Source organism: Rattus rattus, chromosome 4, assembly GCF_011064425.1.
Source record: "Rattus rattus isolate New Zealand chromosome 4, Rrattus_CSIRO_v1, whole genome shotgun sequence".
In the NCBI taxonomy this organism is placed as follows: domain Eukaryota; kingdom Metazoa; phylum Chordata; class Mammalia; order Rodentia; family Muridae; genus Rattus; species Rattus rattus.
In genome coordinates, this window is record NC_046157.1 from 112,416,167 (window position 1) to 112,439,955 (window position 23,789).

The 23,789-nt window shown below is 42.7% G+C and overlaps 1 protein-coding gene across 1 annotated transcript in view; it reads right to left on the reverse strand.

Annotated features, from left to right (window-relative positions):
- The window catches only part of Uggt1 (UDP-glucose glycoprotein glucosyltransferase 1), a 110,425-nt gene that overhangs the window by 69,999 nt on the left and 16,637 nt on the right, over positions 1-23,789 (reverse strand). Inside the window, exons 5-11 of the mRNA XM_032900915.1 lie at positions 18,469-18,581; positions 15,691-15,865; positions 9,939-10,035; positions 8,659-8,737; positions 6,025-6,125; positions 1,637-1,736; positions 613-673 (exon numbers count right to left, since the gene is read on the reverse strand). Coding sequence (XP_032756806.1) covers positions 613-673; positions 1,637-1,736; positions 6,025-6,125; positions 8,659-8,737; positions 9,939-10,035; positions 15,691-15,865; positions 18,469-18,581 — 726 coding nt within the window. The remainder of the gene's footprint in view (positions 1-612; positions 674-1,636; positions 1,737-6,024; positions 6,126-8,658; positions 8,738-9,938; positions 10,036-15,690; positions 15,866-18,468; positions 18,582-23,789) is intronic.

A 23,789-nucleotide genomic window follows, 5' to 3' on the forward strand; every position in this document is an offset into this window, starting at 1 on the left:
ACAGAAGCCCTGCTTTGAAAAACAAAGAAAGAAAGAAAGAAAGAAAGAAAGAAAGAAAGAAAGAAAGAAAGAAAGAAAGAAAGAAAGAATGAATGAGGAGGTTAACAGAACATGGGGGTTCCTCCTACCCCCACAACTCTAAAGACATGTCTGGAAGGAGACAGATCTGCCTTTTCTTTATCAATCCGTATGGCAAAGAGAAGAGACAGAGAAAGGCCAACGGATTCCGGAGCAAGAGGGATAAGTAGGTGTGGAGTGAGTAGTGAGTGTCCGGCAGTCTCCGGGCGCTGCGTGTGGGGCTGGTGGGAAGGGAAGACAAGAGCCCAGCTCCCCCGAGCCCACCTCCCGCGTGGAGTGTGTCAGGCAGGAATGAAAAGGCTTAAAAGAAAACTGCTCAAGAGGCCCACACTCCATGTTGACTGAACCCCCAAACACCTTCTCCTTAAACAAAAATGCTACAAATTTGATAAAAAACACTATATAATAACAGTATTACTAAGAGGAATACTATTAAATGCCACCAATTTAATTTAAATTTCTTCCTTTTTTTTAAAGATACAACACAGGAGAGATGGTTGAGAATTCTGAGTATTTTCTACCAGTTAGTAATACCTTCTGGTTTTCTTCCACTTCCGCTCTAAGCTGTGCGCTCACAGCTGTTTTTGTTATTGCTCTAAAAAAACAAAAATACGATCAGTGCTTAGCGTTTCATATAAAGGTCTTCAATTTCCCTATTTTTAGGTATGAAACGTGATTCGATAAGTTACAAAAATAAGAACTAAGTAAACCTCGTGGCTGTAGAGCTGGCAAATGCATTCACCCCTCAGATGTAGAAAGCTGCATGGTGACACTACGTGACAAGTCCAGTTGCTTCCAATTCCTTACTGACTGTGTGGCCCTACTCCTGATGTAACATTCGCTGCTCAGACAACACTAGCCAGCAGAAATGCACTAAGGCCGACTGCTGGTCCTATTAAGGCCTCTGGTGGGGATTGGACCCTGTCTGTGTGTATCTTCTGGAAGCACGATGCATTAAGAAATCTTACGTAGGCACTGCACGGTGAGGAAGAAGCTTCTTACGAAACTCTCTGCCCATAATTTAAACTTTAGATATTTGAGACATACGTCTGTAAGTTTCCAAGACTTTGGCTTTTAGACAATTTTGCCTAGCATTCACAGGACAGAGAAACATTACGGAATAGGTAGCAATGCAGAATTCATTCTGTTACGATAAACGAGTCAGTCTCCACAAGGCTGTTTCTAAGTTAGCATCCTGAATCCCCTTCTCCTCTTTTCATCAGTACTGAGGATTAAGCCTGGGCCGTATGCCCATGAGGCAAGTGTTCTGTCACTGAGCCCTAGACAAAGGCCCTCTTCATCAGGATTCAGAATGGCACTGTGGGCCAGACTGTGGATTAGCTGATGTGGCCTAAGTGGGGCAGTGCGATGAGCATCTAAATCCCGCTCTTCAACCACACACCCACCAGTTGTCATGTTGGGAAAAGAACTAATCACAGCAGTACTTACTAATAGGTTCCATTTCCAAGCATTTTAGCTCTGTCATGTTCTATGCAAACATGAAAATAACTGGAAACAATGTTAAGGAGACATGAAGCAAAACCTTGGCACACCTTACCTGGCTTTGGTAGGAAAGTTCTGACTAATGTCCTTCATCACCACCAGAGCTAACTCCACAGGAGCAGCCAAGATGCGGGCAGCAGTCTGGAAACTGAGGTCTGCACAACAGCAAGTGTGATGTTAGAACATAGGAATCTATGACAATGATGGTAGACAAAGTCCCAATACTACCCACAATCCCTTGAGGGTGAAGATGCCGTAGAATGCAACTCTTGCAGACAGTGCCCTGGGCCTAGTTCAGACCTCGTTCACTTCATGGACCCTGGAGTTTTTACCAAGTTATTCAAGATCTACATCCATAAAATCGTAGGGCCGTGGGCTAGCTAACACATTTAGCAGAAGCAAACTTGAGCCAAATCCTGTCGTCATCTGGATTTACAATATATTATAAATATAGCATTAAAATATAGTTAGTGACCTAAGGGAAAACATCTTGAGAATAGTTTGGAATATTCTTTAGAACAGAAAAGTGCACATATATTCTACCCTTACATGGCTTTATCATTCCCGGTTCCACAGTTTAAGAACTGTGTACAAATGCATACAGAAGACCAGCTAGAAGGCTCAGGGAGTAGATGCACTTGATGCCTACAGTGCAAGCCGCATGGACAAACTAAACTCTACAGAGCTGTGCTCTAACCACCACATAGGCACTATGGCACACCAGCCTACCTAAGCAGTGATAGTAAATTGTAAAAATGTATGCAAGACCGTGGTTATAGCTCAGTGTCAGAGTGCATACCCAATGTGAGGCCTAGATCTAACCGTCAGCACTACTAAAAAAAAAAGTATAAACCTAGAATTAAAAACTGCCACTTAAGATTTTTTAAATGTAAAAAAAAAAAAAAGATTTTTTAAATGTATACATAAAGGAACATAAACAAGATACCTATTTCTCGTATTACAAGATTATGTATCTGATCCCAAAAAGCTGTGCATGTATCCCTGAAGCTAATTATGTGTTTACAGGGGATTTCCTTCTCTTAACCATTCTGTCTTTGAAGTCTGAAGTACTTGAATCTTCAAATTATAGGCATAGATGACGGAGAAGAATCTTAGGTCAATGGCATAGACTAGATGATCTTCAACAAGATCACAGAAGAAAACTTCCCCAAACTAAGGAAAGAAATAGACATGGATACAAGAAGTACATAGGACACCAAAAAGACAAGACCAGAAAACACTCCCATAGTATGAAAGCTACAAGAGAAAACATGCAACTCAAATATAAAGGAAAGCCCACCAGAAAGACTGACAGCTCATTTCTCAGTAGAAACTTTGAAAGCCAGAATACACTGGAGTGATGCACACTAAGCTCTAAGAAGCCATGGGTGCTAAGCTAGACTACTGTGTCCACCAAAAGATTTGCCATGGTAGAGGGAGAGAAAAAAACTGTGGCATTAAAAGACTAAAAGAATTCCTATTTGCAAACCAACCCTAAAGTTAATACCACCAGCAGTAATGTCAGACTGGAGGGATGAATAAAGATATCTGAGGTCTGTAGAAAGATCAATGTCATAATTAACAAAACAAAAAGTACAACTAAGAACATAAACTTTAAAGGAAAAAAGACTGCAATCAACACACACCGTTCAATAATAACTGTAAATATTAACGGTCTCAATTCCCCAATCAAAACACACAGACTGGCTGAATGGATGAAGAAACAAAACCCACAACTGTGCTGTGTACAGGAAGCTCACCTCAGCTTTAAAGGAAGGCACCATGTCAACAAGAGAGGGTGAGGAGGAGAAGCAAGCAGCCGTGGCTCTCCTAGACTCCAGTCTAGACTAAGCGAAGGCGGGAGGGTATTTCACCCTACTCAAGGGAGTAATTAACCAAGAGGACATCATAACTAAGCATCAAATTCTAGTGCACCCAATTTCATAAAAAGCCTACTAGTCAAATTAAAGACAAAGAGTAACATCATCCTAATAAGAGTAGGCAATTTTAATACCACACTCTCTCCAACAGAAAAAACTCAGCAGAGAAGCGTGAGAATTAAGTAATGTCATACATCAAATGATCTTAACAGATTATAAAGTATTCCACATAAACACCAGAGAATATACATCCTACTCTGAGCCCATGGGAGCCTGGCAAAAACAGACCACATCCTAGGACACAAAACAAATCTTAACAAATTCAGAAAAATAGAAACAACGAAACTTAAAATCAACACCAACAAATCTCTAGTGAGTACACAAACTCATGGAGATTACAAAACGCATTACTGAATGATGAATGAATCAAAGAAGAAATCAAGAAGTTCCTGAACTAAATAAAAATGAAAAGACAGCACAACAAAAGTCTCTAGGTGCTTACCTTACAAAATTAGAAAGAGTACAGATGAATGGCTTAATGGCACAACCCAAGAATTGAGAAAAACAAGAACAAACAAAACCCAAGTCCAGAAGATGGCAAAAAATATTAAAATTCAGAGCAGAATGTAATAAAATAGAAATGAAGAAAACAATACAAACAAATATTAAAAGCTGATTCTTGGAGAAATTGAACAAGGCTGACAGACCCTTGGCCCACTTAACCAAAAGAAAGAATGAGATAGCCAAAATTAACAGAATCAGAAATGAACAGCGAAACATTACCACAGAAGAAATCCAGGGCCACATAAGAGGGAATTCTTTAAAAACCCAAATTCCACTAAGTTGGAAAATGTAAAAGAAATGGGCAGATTTTTAGATCCATGAAAACCACCAAAGTTAAACCAAGAAAAGATCAACACCTGTAACAGGTAAGAAGATTTCATGCAGTAATTAAAGTCTTTCAATGAAAAAGAGTTCGGGCCCAGATGGAGTCCCACAGAACTCTACCAGACTTCAAAGAAGCTCTAAGCCAGTATTTCCTAAGCTTATTTAAAATGATACAAACAGAAGGAGAATGCCCAAACTTCAATATCAAAGTAAAAATACAACAAAAAAGAGCCCTCCATGCCAATCACCAGGAAGAAAATGTATCCCTAAGTCCTCACTAAGACGCTTGCAATTCCACAAAGGCAGTCAGCAAGATTATCCACCATGACAAAGTGAACTTTGTCCCCGAGTTACAGGGGTAGTTCAACACATACAAGTAGATAAATGTAGTAAGTCATATAACCATGGCTAGCCAGGCATGCGTGGTGGCACACACCTTTAATCCCCGCACTCAGAAAGCAGAGGCAGGCAGGGTCTGAGTTCGAGGTCTACATAGTGAGTTCCAAGCCAGCCAGGACAACATGATGAAACCTTGTCTCAAAACAAATAAACAAAAAAGTCATATGACCATCTCAATATATTTAGAAAAAATCCAACATGGCTTCATGATCAAAGTCTAGAAACTAACCCTAGAGGGACCATACCTCACCACAATGAAGGCTATATGTGCAAACACACAGCCAATATTATTCTAAATGAAGAAAAAGTTAAATCACATCAGCACTAGGAAAGGAACAGGGTTGTCCTTTATCCCCACACCTTCTCAATTAAAGGCTCGAAACACCAGTACAGAGCAATAAGGTTAAGGGTAAGAAATTGGAAGGGACAAAGATAGGAAAAGGGGCCAAACTGTCCCTATTTGCAGATGGCATGATCCCAAAGTCCACTGGAAAACTTAAAAACAAAAACCGGTCAACAATTTCAGCAAAGTGGCGGGATACAAACTCAACTTAGAAAACTTGATAGATTTTCTTCTATACACCAACAACAAACATGTAAAAAAGGAAGAATTGGGCTTACCAGGGGATGAGCCCCCAGTTGGTTATCCAAAACCAAGTGGTTAGCCCTGAAGCTTACATACACAAGCAACGCTACACAAACACAGCACATTATCTATTTATGCATTTGTGTTTGTGTGTGTGTGTGTGTGTGTGTGTGTGTGTGTGTGTGTGCGCGCGCATGAACAATTCAAGAAAAAAGAGGCCATGAATCTGAGAGGGAACAAAGGGAGAAGGGGCATGGAAGAAGTTGAGAGTTGGAGGAGAGAAATGGGGGAAGTGGTGTAAAATATATTTCAATTTTAAAGTTGTGTGTGTGTGTGTGTGTGTGTGTGTGTGTGTGTGTGTGTGTGTGTAATCAATATCTAGATGTGGTATTCTCAGAATGTAGATTTCATTCAAACTCTGCAATCCCTCTACCCCTGCCCCAAGACAAGGTTTCACTTATAGCTCAAGTTGGCCTGGAACTCACAACATTCATCGTGCCTTAGTCACAGTGCGGGATTACAGGCATCCAGTTCAAATCCTGGTCAGTGTGGTGCTGGGAGTCAAATCCTGGGCTCTGTGCATGCTAGGCAAGCACTCTAACAACTGAGCTATATCCCCAGCCCAAGTTCTGCATTCATTTATCACCACAGAATACAGCACCACAACTCCATGAGCTGAGCCTCCATTACCTTGCAGCTGCCAGACTTTCAAGGGGGCCATTTCATTGGTGCTCTCCACGAGATGCTTCCGGAACTCTTTCAACTGTCCTTCCAAGCTGGGGTACAGTTCTCTGACAGAAACAGAATAGAATCCGTTCTTTTCACTGTTTTCTCTCATAGTACACTTAGTGAAGGACTCCCATCTAATCTTCATAATGTCCCCTCCCACACCTAGGGAACTTCCCTCAGTACAGGCAAAGGATTTTAAACCACAACCGTTGTCCTCTAGACACATGCTAACGTTATGTATTCTCCACGAAGCTGTTGTGCTATGAGCACATAAAACCACAGCATCAGCCAAAGGACTAAAGGGCTCAGCAGGGAAGACCGGCCACCAAGCCTGACAGCCTGAGTCGGATCGCCAGGACTCAGGTGCAGGAGAGAGAGCCAGGTCCATGTGCCTGCTGTGGACTCACGCACTGTCCCCACAACACACACAAAACAAATACATGTAACTAAAATGCAAGAAAGAGTATTAAAAGTGGCTCTGAAAGTCTTCATCCAATAAAGGTGACACCTGACTACAGCCAGATGACAGGCAAGTGCACGGCAGTGAGCCAACCCAACAGTACACAACCGGAAGGGAAGACACTGCAGCCACAACTGGAAACCTGCGTACACTGTGCTTGCACTGTTTCTTTCTGCCAAGTGTCACAAAGCTGAAGGGCATGAGAGTAAGCCTACCATGTTATTTATTGTTTGTAGTTTTTTATTTTTTTAAAAAGGCAACACACTGCAAATTTTTAGCTGAAATTCCCACACAGCAGAATTTGAGACTGTAAAAAATGTACCAAGTCACCAGTTAGGAGTAATTTTCTGCTATAAATTATGATGTTTTCACAAAATGATCTGTGTAACTATGAACCAAATTCAATCATTAAAACCATCTTCTCAGGACTGCAGCCCCTAGGGGGATAGGAAACCGACAAGAAGATCAACAGAGTCAACTAACTTGGACTCTTGGGGCTCTCAGACTCTAAACCACCAACCAAAAACATAACAAAGGCTGGATCTAGGCCTCCCCACACATATGTAACAGATGTGTGGCTTGGTCTTCATGTGGGTCCCAAACAACTGGAGCGGAAGCTACCCCAAAAGCTGTTGCCTGTCTGTGGGCTATGTTCTTCTAGCTGGGCTGCCTTGTCTGGTCAGTGGGAGAGGAAGGGCCTAGCCTGGCAGAGACTTGAAGTGCCAGGGTCAGGGACATCCAGGGGAGCCCTACCCACTCAGAGGAGAAGGGAGGGAGGGTGGGGGAAGGGTCGTGGGAGAGGGTTACCAGGAGAGGGCAGTGAATGGGATATAAAGTGAATAAATTAAAAAAAATTAATTAATTAAAAAAAAATTTTCTGCCAGGTATGACCTCCCCATATCATTGACCTGCATCCAGGAAGCAGCAGCAGTCAGATCTCTGCATGACTGAGATATCTGGTCTACACAGAAAATTCCAGAACAACCAGGACTACAAAGGGAGACCCTGCTCAAAAAATACCAATAACATGGGCCAGGCATGGTGTTGCATGCCTTTAATCCCAGAACTCAGGAGACAAAGGCAGGCAGATCTGTGTGAGTTTAAGGCCAGGCTGGGGGCTGGAGAGATGGCTCAGAGGTTAAGAGCACAGTCTGCTCTTCTAGAGGTCCTGAGTTCAATTCCCAGCAACCACATGGTGGCTCACAACCTTCTATAATGAGATCTGGTGCCCTCTGCTGGCCTGAAGGCATACATGCAGGCAGAAAGCTGTGTGATGTATTTAAAAAAACAAAAAACAGTCTTCATCTGGGGCTGGAGAGATGGCTCAGTGGTTAAGAGCACTGACTGCTCTTCCAGAGGTCCTGAGTTCAAATCCCAGCAACCACATGGTGGTTCACAACCATCCATAATAGGATCTGATGCCCTCTTCTGGTGTGTCTGAAGACAACGACAGTGTGTGTATATATATATTATATATTAAATATATTTAAAAAGGGGGGGGGGTTGGGGATTTAGCTCAGTGGTAGAGCGCTTGCCTAGCAAGCGCAAGGCCCTGGGTTCAATCCCCAGCTCCGAAAAAAAGAAAGAAGAAAAAAGGAAAAAAAAAAAAAAAGGCCAGCCTGGTCTACAAAGCAAGTTTCAGGACAGCCGGGCTACACAGAGAAACCCTGTCTCAAAAAAACCTAAGCAAACAAATAAATATTACAGAAAAAAAATTCCCCTTTGGCTGATGGAACATTACCTTGTTGCATGTTTTTAAGTCTACTATAAGCTTCTGCTTATTTTTTCAGTTTGTGCTCAGCATAAGAAAATAGCCCTAGTCACTCTGATTTAAAATCCACACTACTTCCAACCGTGCAGACAAAAAAACAATGTGCTCTCTTCTGTTACTCAAAACAAGGATCTGTAACTTTGTTATCAACTGAGAGGAAAGAAACCCCCTTCAGCCACGGGCAGGTAACTACAGTGCCATCCAATAGCAGGGTGCTTCGGAATAACTAGAAATGGCTGACCTAACTTCAAACGAGATGGGTGCTCACTGTGGATTATGTATATAAAGTGCAGTAGACGCAACTCTGTCAAGAAAGACACGAGGAGCTAGGGGAGGCGTCCCCTCGTCAACATGATTAACATACCTTAATTTTCCAAAGAGGAATCCCTGAACTTCATCAATAGGATCATTCTCCCCAATGACTGTGGTATTTACCTCAGTTCCTATAAAAGACATAGTAAAGATGTGTCTAGTAGCTCAGAATAGAAGTACAAAGGAACATCACAGTTGAATGTTAAAAAGAAATATCAAATGCTTCAATTAACATTCAAATGCAGGCCTTTAAACCGATGATGTTTTAATATTTCTTGTGTGCCTGGACAAAATAAGAATATATTTTCTCTCAAGCCTTAGAATATTTTACATTAAAAATTTCAAAATTAATAGATTTAAACATTATGAAATATCTTTTCACAGTTAAATTCTGAAGAATTTACAGTTAGAAAACCCTAAACATCACTGAGAGAACAGCACGCCATTTTCCACTGGCTTCACTACTCAAATCCCTCATTTCATGTTTAAAGGAGCTTAGAGAATAAAATGGCAGACACCATAATTCCGGCTATTCGGAAGGCTGAGGCAGGAGAATCAAGTTCAAGACTTGCCTGAATAGTTTAATGTGCCTAGATAACTTAATGAAAAGCAAACAAACAACAAAAACATTAAACACTGTGGGTGCAGCTCAGTGGTGGAGAGCAGAGGACTGCATAATACACACAAGACTCTGAACGCAGAACTGCGCAGTACAAGAGACAATCAAAGTGATCTTCTCAAAGGTGCATTTATTTATGTATGTGAGTACAAAGGAAACTGTTCCTAGTATGAAAAATAATAAAGACAGAAGCTATCCATGAGGCCTAGGATATTTAAATGTTCATACTAGAATCACACAGCAATGCCTAGTTTGTGACACGTACAACATCGACAACAGCTGCGGCTCATTACATCACTTGTGTAAAAACACCCCACTGAACTTCGTGGGCTTTGTTTTGGTTCTGTGTCCCCTTGTTTCTACTGTCTGGGGGACAGGCCAGGCAGCCTTGAACTGGAATCCTCCTGCTTCAGCATTGAGACTGTTAAGCACACACCACAATATCCACCCCAAATTCTAGACTTCTGTTATCTTCCCTTCTCCTCCTAGACACTCGAGAAAGAACACCTAGCACTGTCCACTTATTACAGAGGACAAAATACAGGCCTCGAGGATGTGCTGAAGGTTCCCCACTCAGATGTGACAGAACCAAGGTGTGACAGACGAGGTGCTCCTCACACTCCTAAGCCTATTCTTTACCAAGATGGGAGCCAACTCCCTATTAACTCATACTTGAAGGCAAGAGAACACTCGGTCTTATTTTACAAATTCACCTTTCACCTGAGTATCATCCTTGGCCTTGTACTCCGTGCTCTTAATGGCCAATTCTACACCATAGCCAGAAAGGTGGACCGGCTCCTTCCTGGGATTCTGCAAACAGAACAAGAATTCCACCATCACCACCTGGCTGTTAGGAGGCGCAGCAGGCCCCTCCTTGCAGCACGTCTACTGGTGCCACCCCTGCTCAGGACACGTAGAGGCAGCCACACTGACGAGGCTTCATGGAAGAGCGCACCAATCGGTTGTCAATATCAGATGGTCAGCCCTGAAATATGTATGGACTGAGCAGCTTGTGTGTGTGTATATATATGTGTGTGTGCTTATATGCATTTGTGTGTTTAACGACATAAGAAAAATGGGATAAATGTGAATGAAGTAAGATAGAGTGTATAGGAGGTGCTGGAGGGAGAAAAAGGAAATGATGTAATTCTATTATAATCTCAAATTTTTAAAAATTATCTTAACAATTGAAATATAAAGTTACTACCTATATATTCAAGAGAGTACAGTGAGGAGTCGACAGTAATAGAAGTACTTGTCTACCATGAAAACATTCATCTTATTTGTGAACAAAATCAATCTAGAATTTGTTTGCCTCTTAGGGAAATTGTAGACTGATGTCTATATATAGATGAGGGCTAGCACAGGTTAGGTCAAGGCCCGTGATTGGACAGTAGAATGTGGGATAGGGATGGAGTTTTTATAGAGAAGAGAAAAAGAGAAGAATCAAGATAGAGATGGAGGACGACCCAGTCCTGGGCAGTCTTAAATGGCCCTAGGTAGTTATGTATATTTCTTAAGGGATGGATTTCTACAGTCAATTTATCTAATCTAGGTGGGAGGTTTATATCTTTATCATTTGGCTATGAGTTATGGTGTGGACGTTTTGTGTAAAATTTAAGTAAATCTGAGATAAAGTCATTGTTAAATTACAAATTTCTAGAGTTTTGAATTTTTCGGGCTTGTTGGAGTGTGGGCAGAGTTTGAGACTAGCAGAGAGCTGCCAGGAGAGATACTAACCAGAGATAAATTACGGTTAGTTCCATACGGCCCTCTGGTGCAGGAACTAACTCTAGGGACTAGCATGGCAAGGAGCCACCCTGCAATGGCTCACAGATCACCTGTGTCAGAGAGAACTTGGGAACAGCGTGGAGTCGCTGAGATAGATTAATGTTAGTTCTATATGGTGCTCTGGTGCCGGAACTAACGCCAGGGAGTGACCACCCAGGTAAGAGTACCAGGGGGCCAGCATGAGGCAGGGACAGGCTGGAACCAGCCGCCGCTGAGATGAAGGTATTGCACAGATGCCATGTGGCCTGTGGTGCTGGCAATAGCACGAGATAAAAAGAAACCGGTATTTTTAATATTTACCACAACAGGAAATCCTAGACTCCTTTATATCTTAATCTTGTCACAACTCTGGGAATAAGAATTTCAAGGTAGAAACAAAACTAAAGATTTGTGAAAAGCCTCATGGAAACCTACTACTCTGTAAAGTAACTAAAAATACATGATTAAAAATCCTGTGTCTTTAGAACAGAGGTACCCTGCACAGATGGACAGTGCTACTCCAAAAGATATTAAATAAAACCCCTGCGCCAAACGTGGGACACTCTCTGTGAGTTATTTGTGAGGGTGGCCTCAGAGATCCCCACAACAGTACAAGCGACTGCCACTGCTCTTGGTCCCCTACTAGGGGTAAGACCTGATTGCTAAAGACACCAGACACATTGCGGGACATAGAGAAATTAGTTCTGGAACTGCCCAGTAAGCTTCCTCACAGCTGGCTAGATCTCACAATGCTGGAAGGTGCTATAAAGTCCACAAGAAAGAAAGGACACCAATGCTCTTTAGCTGGCGCTGGAGCCTACACGCTACACCACTGACTCCGAGGTAAGACATCCCCACTGGTGCTATACTAAGCAGCATGACTATTCTGGGGTAATCAACTGCTTTCTCAGACATGCACTCACAAGGCTTGCTTACTCCACAGGGGGAATTAATCCCTGTGAACCTGGTCAAAATCCGAGGTCTGGGTATGTCAGTGGGAAAGGAGCAATGAAAAACTGGACTTTGACCAGATGTAGCAGCACACAGCTTTAATTCTAACATACAGGGGCGGGGGACAGACACAGACGAATCTGGAGTTCTAGACCAGCCTAGACTATATTGAAACTGGTCTCAAAAATATAAAAGGACAAAAAAGGGGGGGTGGGGGCTGATAAATATATCTGTCTCTACTCGATCTAATTTTCATTTGGAATTTTTATTCTCTTAGCACATACTCACCAACTACCATTACTAAACTATGACACATAACTTCCATAATTTAAATACTCAATGATATAAGTTTAATTTTATATTAATTCTGCTTTAATCCACCCTTTTAGAAACCCTCCCCTTCCACCAAATAAAAAGATACTGAAAAGAGTAAGGTCAATGTTTAGCAATCACATTAAGAAGAGTGTCTCATCAACAGTTATTTGGACAGACCTGGTTTCTGAACTACTAACAAGTAGTTAAAAGGTGCAGCTAATCCTCTGGATATTTAATAACCACACTTGGAAGCTATACTACTGTGGCCAGACAGACTTAAGGGGAGATCTTGCCCTCCAAGATCAACTAGCAACTAACTCCCAGGGGACTGTGGGAGACCAGAGACACCATCCAGTGAAGTCTACCCAGCATACACTCTACAAAGACAGTCAGTATAAAGGATTTCACCACTGCTTCCAAGCAAAGCCAAGGTCAAGCCGGCCTCTGGCTTATGCTCACACAGATGAACTGGCAAAGAAGGAACCAAGGTTTCCCTCAAGCACAAGTGACCCGAGAACTAGACCTTCTTTTTTGTTTGATTGTTTTAAAGATGTATTTATTAAGTATACAGTGTTTGCCTGCATGTACACCTGCAGGCCAGAAGAGGGCTCCACATCGCACTAGAGATAGTCATCATGTGGTTACTGGGAACTGAACTCAGGACCTCTGGAAGAGCAGCTAGTACTCTTAACCACTGAACCATCTCTCTAGCCCTCAATTAAACACTTCAATGCCTATCCAAAAGAGGCAGGCTCAGTATTCTTTTAACCTTAAAAAATTTTTTAAAAAAGGATAGTTAAATCTCTTCTCTCTGTCCCTCTCTGGAAGCCGTCTGAGAGGGACTTCGCACCATTTGTAGTCTATCCAACCACTTTCAAAGTGCATGAAAATAGATCTTGGTTTCATGGTTGTCCAGTCAGCCATGGAGGCCGTGATAAGAACAATGAGGACCCAGCAGATGGATACTTCTATGAGCCCATCAAGAGATTCCTAATGGACTTTGGTTTGGACATGTCTGGCTTCTCCCTGCCTAGGCTAACATCTCCTCCCTCACATCTTTCCAGACAGCAGCCCTTTCCTCTCTATATCTAAGAGTTAAGGTTTTTTAGACAGGTTCCTGGAGGAGGGTCCCGTGACATCTGACACTCCAAATTCAGCTGTAAGACACCAGATTGGTCTTCGCCCCAATCCCTCAATGGCAGTTGGAGTTACCTCTTCAGAGCAAAGGGATGATAAGAACAGGAGACAGAACTGGCTGCATAATTTAGGGGGAAAATCCTCAATGCAAACAACTAGTTTCTCTCCTGGCTGAAAGCCACCCTTGGCATCCCTGGCAGCCTCATTCCTGCCAGACTAGAAAGGTCAAAAGTGTCTGGGGCTCTGACCTTCGATCATACCTCTTGGGGTATGGGTGTTAAAGTAATAATGAAAGCCTGCTGAGGAAAAAATTCTTCCTGGTCATGAAGCACTCTCTAGCACTCTCCAACCAGGTCAGTCTCTGGCCAAAGGACCCTCAGGAAGGCCATGACAATGAAAGAGATGGAAGAATTACTTTCTTATACGAGGGGCCTAACTCAAACTTACTGGGTCAGCTATGACTAAAGAAGGACCCCTTCCTATAGCGTTTCATACTCTCAAAAGGATAGAGAGAAAGCTAACACCTTCCTAATGTGTGAACAGAATGTGTGGAGTAAGAAGAGGGACTTGTAAGATAGAGTACTGATTAGTCTTTTCTGTCAGACACTGCACTGTGAGACTTGAGGCAAATGTTTTAATTTGCTCCCCACCCCCAACACATTTACATAAAGGCCCTGCTTTCTTGGAACTTAGGTGACCTCTCTCCCCTTTCCATTTCTTTTGCCCCCATTCTTTTAAAACTTTTAACGCCACCTGTGAAAGACAGCAAGTGGAACAGACACAGTCGTGACTGCATTAGAATCCAAAGTGCATTTCCTGCCCCAGTGTGCTGCTCCTCTGCTGGTGAAGAGCACGCCATTTCAATCAAGAGTCAAGATTCTCTGTCAAGACACTTTAAAGAAAGAAAAAAAGATCTCACAAAGAAAATGTGGACAGTGAGGACAGACCCCAGAAGAGAACACAGCTGCCCATGTATACCTCACAAACACAAAAGCTCAAATGCACACGGAGATTTCAATGATCAGTTCTAGTTAGGCCTGGTGAGTTGGATCTGTGATAACAGCTAGTAGGGAGGCTGAGGCAGGAAGACTGCAAGTTCAAAGTTTTTCTGAAGGAGTTCTAAAGCCTCTTAGATAATACAACAAGACCATGTTTCAAAACAGGTCCCCTAGGGGAGACCCTAGCGAATACAGCTCCATAGGATAAGTGCTTACCAGGATATATTAGGACTCAGGTTCAACGCTCAATACCCTAAGGGTCACGTACAGTTGGAAGACTACCTCAAAGTTTAATGTACAAAAGTTTACACAATTTTTAGTTTTTGATAAAAAATGACATAGGATCTTGCTTGGTATGTAGTTTTGGATGGCCTTGAATTCACAGTAACCCTCCTGCTTCGGCCTTCCAAGTGTTGAGATTATAAGCATCAGCCATCATACTTAACTGTATGCAGCTAATATTAAAATCCAAAAAATTACCCCACTTTTTAAGAATAACTGTTTGACATTTCTTGGAAAGGCAAGCAAGGAAGGACCACCCATGTACAAGTAAGAACCTGATGCAGACCGAGGAAGAGACTTAGCAGGTAAAGCCCTTGCCACCAAGCAGGAGACCAACGCTCAGATCCCTAGCACCAGACTGCAGTGGCTGCTTGCTTGTAATTCTGACCCACAGAAGGCGGGAACAAGGAAACCCCTGAGCAATTGGGCTAGCTGGACGTAGCTCCGTCAGCTCAACTGAGAGAGTGCCTCGGTGGATGGAGGAAAATGAGTGGTGAGCAATCAGGCAGCTATTACACATCGACTTCAGACCTCCACACACACGTGGCGCTCACTCACGCACGCACACATGCGTGAACACACGCATACAGGCATACACACTGGGCATATGAACTCTTTTAAAAAGAGAAAGTAAGAACATTAATTAATTTAAAAATGTCATGTGTGGTAATATACACCTTTGACCCTGCTTTGGGAAACAGGTGGATCTCTATGACTTTGAGATCAATCTGATCTACATAGTGAGTTTGAGGCTAACCAGGGCAGCACGGTAAGACCCTGTGTCTCAAAAAAAAAAAAAAAAAATTAGAGGGAGAGGGAGTAAGATGGGGGGAGAAGAGTGAAAAAGACAGAAAAATACAGTGCAGAGAGAGAGAGAGAGATCTGATAAATATATTGAACTTATCAAAAAAAAGAATTTCAAATTAAATTATTTTTAAATAGGAAAAGAATCTTCTAAGGTCACTTTAAACAAATTAATATTCAAGAAATTATAAAATAAGTCAATACTTACAGATATATAATGTCTGAACACATAATTAATTTTTCCTTCATTGCTTTTTGATATAAGTTGGTGGTGAATATTAGAAAATTCTTCATGGCCAATCTCAGAATAAAAAATGACCACTGGACTTTCAGGATTTGATGAGGGATATCTGTGATCTCCTTTGAACAATAAAGGTTTAGGTCTGGAAATAAACATTCAATTAAAAAAAATTTAAACAAAAACCAGGACACTCTTGACAACAACTTTAAAAACAGTAGAGACTTTATCTTCGTGTGGGCATCACAGCTTACACAGTTTGCATTTAGAACACTGTCATATGAGCTTTACTCACTCGTGACCACAAAAAAAAGTTTATTACATGAATATTAAATATAAATGCCAAGTTAAATTAAATACTGTCAGTTCTTTAAAAAGAGAGGAAGAGAAGCCAGGATGCATACCGAACCCCACAGCAGTAAATATTTTTCTGCGGTGCGGACTCTTACTTTATCTCAGAATATGGGGCCAAATAATTGGAGCAGCAGATAAAATTCTTTTTTTTTTAAACATTTATTTATTTATTATGTATACATCATTCAGCTTTCTGCCAGCATGTATGCACCTGCAGGCCAGAAGAGGGCACCAGACCTGATTATAGATGGTTGTGAGCCACCATGTGGTTGCTGGGAATTGAACTCAGGACCTCTGGGAGAGCAGACAGTGCTCTTAACCTCTGAGCCATCTCTCCAGCCTGATAAAATTCTGAACAAATAACTTGTGAGCTACAGCAAGTCTCCCTCTCTGCCATGTTTGCCATGATCTTCCTATAATGAATTTGTTTTGTTTTGTTTTGTTTTCTGTTTTTTTGTTTTCCAATACAGGGTTTCTTTGTGTGCGCTGGCTGTTCTAGAACTCACTCTGGAGACCAAGCTGGCCTCGAACTTGAGATCAGCTGGCCTCTGCCTCCTAAATACTGAGATTTAAGGAGTGTGCCACCACCACCCCTTAATTTTTTTAAGCTTCTCAAAATACAAACAAAAAATTAAAAACCACCACACTTCCTAAGACTGGCATCAAGACATTAAAGTTCTTAAAATATGACCTACTGTGGTGGTCTGAATGGACAATGTCCCCCACAGTCTGCTGTTGAATACTCGGTCCCCAGCTGGTGGCGCGGTTTGGAGGGAGGCTATGAAACTTTGGAACATGGAGAGCACCATTGGGGACAGGCTTCTGGAGTTTATAGCCCTAACACATCCCAGTTCTTACTCTCTCTGCTCTGGATGTGACGATGAGACGTGACCACTCAGCTTCCTGTTCCAGCCAGCATTCTTGCTCTATTGTGATGGACATCTAGCGAAACCAAGCTGCTCCAGTTTTTTGTCAACATGACAGAAACTAGAGCTAACCGGAAAAGGGAACCTCAACTGAGAAAATGCCCCCATCCCACTGTCCTGTGGATGAGTCTGAAGACTATTTCCTTAACTAATGATTGATGGGAGGAGGCCTAGCCCACTGTGGGCATGGTAGGACTGGAGAGATGGCTCAGTGACTAAGAGCACTGACTGTTCTTCCGGAAGTCCTGAGTTCAATTCCCAGCAATCACATGGTGGCTCCCAACCATTTGTAATGGGATCTGGTGCCTTCAGACTATTAAAAGTAGCTCCACCCTCAGAAGAGGAGACAGCACTCTACACAGATCTGCATAGTCTCTCTAACAAACTCAACCCAGTTTTAAAAGACCAACAACGTCCTCAATTACGCTTTACCCAAGAAAGCATCTCTACCCTACCATACCAGCACTCTCAAATATCCACCACACCCGACGCTGAGCTGCCTGAACATACAGTGACTTTACTGTAGTCATTCGAGTAAGAGATACCAGTGCCATGTGTTGAGCAGAGGATTTGTTACTGGTCTGACAGTGTCATTACACAAGACTTACACAACCAAAACTCCCATCAATGTTTCTGGTAGAGCAGGCCATCATCACATGGCCTTAGAGCCGGTCCAGAGAGCTGCTGCTCCAGCCAGCCAGCAAATGCATACTTGTGCTAAGTGCCTGCTGCAGGAGACCTCGGCCTCCTCACACAAAGAAAATGTACTTCCATTATTCAAATCAGTTTGCAATTAGCTTCTAAATACTGTCGCTGCTGGTAATAATATCCTAAAAGATTGTCATCATTAGTCTCTGCTACTTCAGGTACTGGGTTTTTGTACAGACAGTATTATTCTTTGATAAGCCAACATCAAAGCCTATAAAAATCTCTCAGAAAAGAAATCATTGTCCAATAAACAGGAATATCAATTGCTTCTAATTTTGAAACATGAGGGAACAAGCTAATTTGCACCATTTTATAAGACTACGTTAAGTAATGAGGCGATGCTCACATTAGCTAGTAGCTATTCTCTAATACATACACCGACGGTTAGGTAGAAACTGAGGACCAGGCATGTTCCACATGTTCACGAACCTAGCACTTGGGAGGCTGAGGCAGGAAGACTGAGTTCAAGACCAGCCTGGACTACAAATCAATACCTTTTCTCAACAGACAGACAGACAAAAGTTAGCCAGGCATCAATAGAGACATACGCCTTTTATCCCAGCACCCCAGAGGAAAGGCAGGCCAATATTCGTGAGTTTTGATGCCAGCCTGGTCTGTTCTAGTTCTAGGGTAGAACTACTAAGTAAGAATATCTGAAACAAACACACAAAGAAGCAACCAAAACAAAACTCAACTCAGAGTACACGTGACAGAATAAGGCACAAGGCATGCAGCCCACGTAAATGAAGAATACACCGACCTGTCAGGTGCAGTCTGCAGAAGGCTCTCAAGAGTGTCCAGATCACAAGTCTGCTTTCCATGCACTGAGAGAAATGACTTGCATCCTTCTGGTGGAGGCTCATCGACTGCTATCTGTCAGGAAGACAAATACATATTCTACTCAAAGACAAGACAGAAATGTATGTTGTAATGAACATGTGGTTAAATGATAATTCACTATCAATAAAGCAGAAACTATCATCTGCTGAACACTCACATGGGCCAAGGTGGTAAGAGCAGGCCAAGCCAGAGCTCTGATTGTTATTCAGTTCCTCCCATTCCACCCCAGGTCAGTTCTAGTGTTATAATTCCACAAGAGAAGGTTACATTTCTATCTTACCTCAGACTTATCAAAACACATCTAGGAATCCAGGTTGTACCTTCAAAATACCCTTGGCTCAAAATGTCAGGGAGAGTGTGTGTGTGTGTGTGTGTGTGTGTGTGTGTGTGTGTGTGTGTGTGTGTGTATGTGTGTGTGTGTGTGTGTCTGTATACATGTACATGTGTGTATATGTATGTTGAGGTCAGAAGTTAACATGGACTATCTTTTCTAGATTAATTCAAGTTTATTGTTTGAGACAGGTTCCTTCACTGAACCTGGAGTTCACCAATTCAGCTAAGATGAATAGATGAACTTCAGGGATCTCCCTGTTTGTCCCCCTACCTCCTAGCCCTGGGTTTACAAGTGTATGCCACCATACCAGATATCAAGGCATTTTACCACTAAACTATCTCTTTAGCCCCTTAAAATATCAACTAACCACCTAAGTTCCATCCCCAGGATCCACATGGTAGAGGGGGTCAACCGACTGCTGCAAGCTGTCTTCACAAACACACACACTAAATCAATTACAGATAAATACATAATAAAATTTTCTATGTCAATTGTTCTGTGTTTGACACTGACTGTTGAGAATGCCGGATGGGAGAGAGTAGGACAAAGCAGAGATGAAGGGGTGGGGTTAAACTGTGGGGATAGAGAGATCTAAACAGGAGGGTGGGCAAGAAAAGGGGGAAAGGAGGATGGAAGGAGAGTGGGTACCAAAACTAAGGAAATATAGAAGAAGCATATGGAAACCTACGATCATATGAGCTTATTTAAAAACGGTATTCTTTTTAAACAGTCTGAACGAATGAAGGTACCCTTCGTTAATGGATGGTGCTTCTACCAGAAGTCTTGGGTCATTATCAAATGTCCCAGTGCTGGGTGTGGACTATTTCCTTATGAATTATTGACCAGAGAAGCCCAAGAGCCCTTCCCTCAAAACAATATAAGCTACTGCCAGTGAGCTTGGCACCACCAGACCCCGTGCTCAGGACATACTGCTCTTGCAGAGGTCTCGAGTTCAATTCCTAAGGCCTACATCAAACAGCTCACAACCACCTGTAACTCCAGCTCCAGGAGGACCTGACAGCTGTGTAAACCTGTGCTCATGTGCACATACCTACAGACACATGCATGTATGCAAACATAATTTAAAATTAAAAAAAAATTCTATTTCTAAAGATACCACACATTTTGACCACAGGACAAACAATCAAACTGGAGCTTATTAGACCCTTTCTCCCTACAGGCTAGCAGCCTTCCTACTGCTAGAACATGCTGTGCAGCTGCTGAGAAAGAAAACTGTCAACAGTCTTACTCAGATGTGAATTTTTTGCTACAATAATGACCTGCGGGACAAGATGTGCCTCCCTGTGGCATGGATCTCACAGCAGTGACCAACCACTTTCTCAATGATGGGACCTGAGGCCACTCCAAAGACTAAGATAGCTTGTGTCTGGTTCTGTAATTCTGGTCAACAGCATATTGGGGTTTGGGGGAGAATCCTAGAAGGCAACCTATGATTACAACTGTGTGGCATCAGACTACTTTCTAAATAGTCATCCATGTTTATACCCACAGATTAGTGTATCCCCACACCATCGCTGGAGATGCTTCTGACTGTGGTGAGTAGCAGTTTCCACAGAAACCCACTAGTGCCAAATACAGGTGACGTCAAGGACTCCGCCCTGATGGGACAGCTACGACCACCTCCTCCAAGGGTCGGAGAGCAGTGAAGTAGAGGGGTAGAAAGACTGTAAGAGCCAGAAGATGGGGAAATGTGAAGAAAAAGATACCTTTTTTTCCTTTCAAACTCATGATGGCTGTGGCTGTCCACACACGGTCTACACAAGATTAGGTCCTTCAGGGTCCTTCAGACTTCATCATGGACAAAGGAAGAGCTGTAAGGCCTCACCCCCACCCCCCAGGACTATTGGCAGCTAGGGGTTGCTCCAAGGTCAGTAAGACTCTCTACTTCTATATAGAAGATAAGAGTGATTAAGGGAGACACCTGATATCTTCTTCAGAGATTCACACACACACACACACACACACACACACACACACACACACACACACACACACACACACACACACACAAAATACAAGAGCAAAAAAAAGTCTCCAATTCAAAGCCCAGACTAAGCCAACGATTAAAAGAATAAAAAGGAGCAGCATGGCATCTGCACACACAAGCTCCACCTAAGGGAGATTACTTTAGGCACAGGAACCATCGCATCAACTGCCCAAGTTCACAGCTTCATAGCCACCCACCGCACGTGGCTCCCGGACAGCTGGGCGTGGCTATGAAATGAAGCGTGAAGCCCGTCTTTAACTCGAATGACTGAAACCTAAAGAGCCCGCCCTCTGGAAGAGACGAATATTTACTATACAGTAAAGCACACTGCTACAGTCATAAATATACAGCCCGAGTAAAGAGAAAAAATGCGATCTTTGGGCTTAGGAAGATGGGTCACTGGTCAAGAGTTCCCAGCACCCATATCAGGCGGCTGCCTCACAGCTGCCTGTCCTGCTCAGGGGCATATGATACTTTCTGGGGCCTCCACAGCCACCCGCACACACATGCACACTGCAACACGAACACATACATGTTTAAAAATTTTGTTTCTTAATGCAACCTATCGCCAGATCTATAATCCCAGCTTCTTGAGTGGTTGAGGCAGGAGGATAACAAGTTCAAGGCTAGCCTGGGAGAGCAGCTAAGTGAAATTCTGTCTCAAAATGAAAATGAAGAAGGCTGGGGATAAAGGCCAGCTAGAGCACTTGCCTAGAATGAACCACAACTAGGTTCTGTCAGAGAAGAAAGAGAGAGAGAGAGAGAGAGGGAGAGAGAGAGAGAGGAGGAGGGAGGAGGAGGGAGGAGGGGGAGGGAGGGGAGAGAGGAGGAGGAAAAGGAAGGATTATATTTAATATACTAAAGGGAAAAATGCAAACCCATCACATTTCACAACAATTTCTTGTGTATGACCAGAAGAAGAGCAGACATCCACAGCAAAGATTAGACAGCAGACATGGTGGTAGGGGCCTGTTATACCGTCAACAGGGTGGCTGAGGCACGACATCTACCGTTCTAGGATGGTTTGGGCTGCATAAGCAAACCTATGTTTAAAAAGACAGAGAAGAAAGGAAAAGAGGGAAAGAAATAGAAGAACTAAGATGTGACCACACATCTCACCCTTAGTGTCCGAGATTCAAAAATGAGGAAGACGTAGAGAAACTAGAACCTTTGTACTCTGTGGGTGGAAAGTAAAAATGGAGCAGTCACTATGCAAAGCAGGTTGTGGCTCGTTATAATATTTATACAGGGGCCTACGGATGGAGTTCAACCATAGAGTACTCCTTAGCATAGGCTAAGTCCTGGGTTCAATCCCCAACACTGCCAATAAAGGTTAAGCACAATCACCATAGGTCCGCGACTCCCACACTGACATACAAAAGCAAAGGAAGTGAAAGCAGAAAGTCGAGCAGACACAGGTGCCAGCTCTCTACAGCAGGGCTACTGATAAACGACAGAACAACCCAATGCCAGCTAGGGAAAGAAGAAAGAAAGTGTGACATACACAGACGTGGAGGGGTATTCAGCCAAAACTAAAATCGAAAACCTAAGACTTGCTACACATGCATGAACATTAGCAATTATGCTACAGGAAACAGACGGAAAGGACAAACATTGTAAGAATGCACTCATGGGCAGCACCTACTACGGGTACAGTCACAGAGATAGACAGCAGAATGCTGGGTGCTGAGGTAGGGGGTGGGGGAGGAAGTAAACAGTCAGCACTGTAGAGGTCTGTTAGTGTCAGCCTCGGTCTGGAAAGGCTCTGAAGTGCAAGTGTGATGGAACACACCTGTCCATCCAGCACTCAGGATTAGGAGGCACAGAGTTCAAGTCAGCAGCAGCTATACACCAACCAAGTTCAAGGCCAGTGAATTAATTACTTTTTTATTTCTGGGACAAAACACCACAACCAAGGCAATTTATAAAAGAGTCTAACTGGGCTGAGAGCCCGTGATGGCGAAGCAAAGGTGTAGTGGCAGGATCAGCTGTAAGCTCACATCTTGGTTCACACGTAGTAACAGAGAGAAAGCCTTAACTGAGAGCAAAGTGGCAGCCTACAGAACTGGCAAAGTCTTTACCAAGTATATAACCTGACAGAGAGTAGAATCTAGAATATATGAGAACTAAAAGAAACTGGACATCAAGAAAACAAATTATCCAACTTAAAAACAGTGGCACATGCCTTTAATCTTAGCAATCAGGAGGCAGAAGCAGGCAGATCTCTGTGAGTTCAAGGCCAGTCTGGTCTACATGGTAAGTTCTTAGACCATAAAACAGTATAAAAACAGAGTTATAAGAGGTGATTCTGGCAGGAAATGGCCATGTGGCTCCTTTTGGAGGACAACAGTGGCTTTGACAGAGCACACAGAAGACTTGAAGGGCAGCAGCTGGTGCGCGTCTTAGCCTGGGTAAGCAATATGAAGGTTCTCGCTTCACACTGACCTACCCACGTGATCTGTCTGTTCTGAGTGGCCTTCTGTATCTTTTGTTTTATAATGCAGGATGGTTTTAAAATCCACATTTCTTCCACATAAATGTCTAGTCGATATATATAGATATATAGATAGATATAGATAGAGATAGAGATAGAGATAGAGATAGATACGGATACAGATATAGATACAGATATAGATATAGATATAGATACACACACACACATCTGGTTCTCTCATGTCCCTGTCTTTCAAGATCCAAACAAGATCCATGCACTGACTTTTTTCAGCCTCTTTTTCTTTTGCCTTTTCATTTATCCCCAGGATAAATCAGAACACTTTACTATAATGGCTCTCTGACCCTGTTCCCTTGGATTGCCTGACACATCTCTTGTAACCTCTGCTTTTACATCCAGAGGTTGTGACTGGATTCAGGTTTACTGCTTAACAAGATTACATCTTCC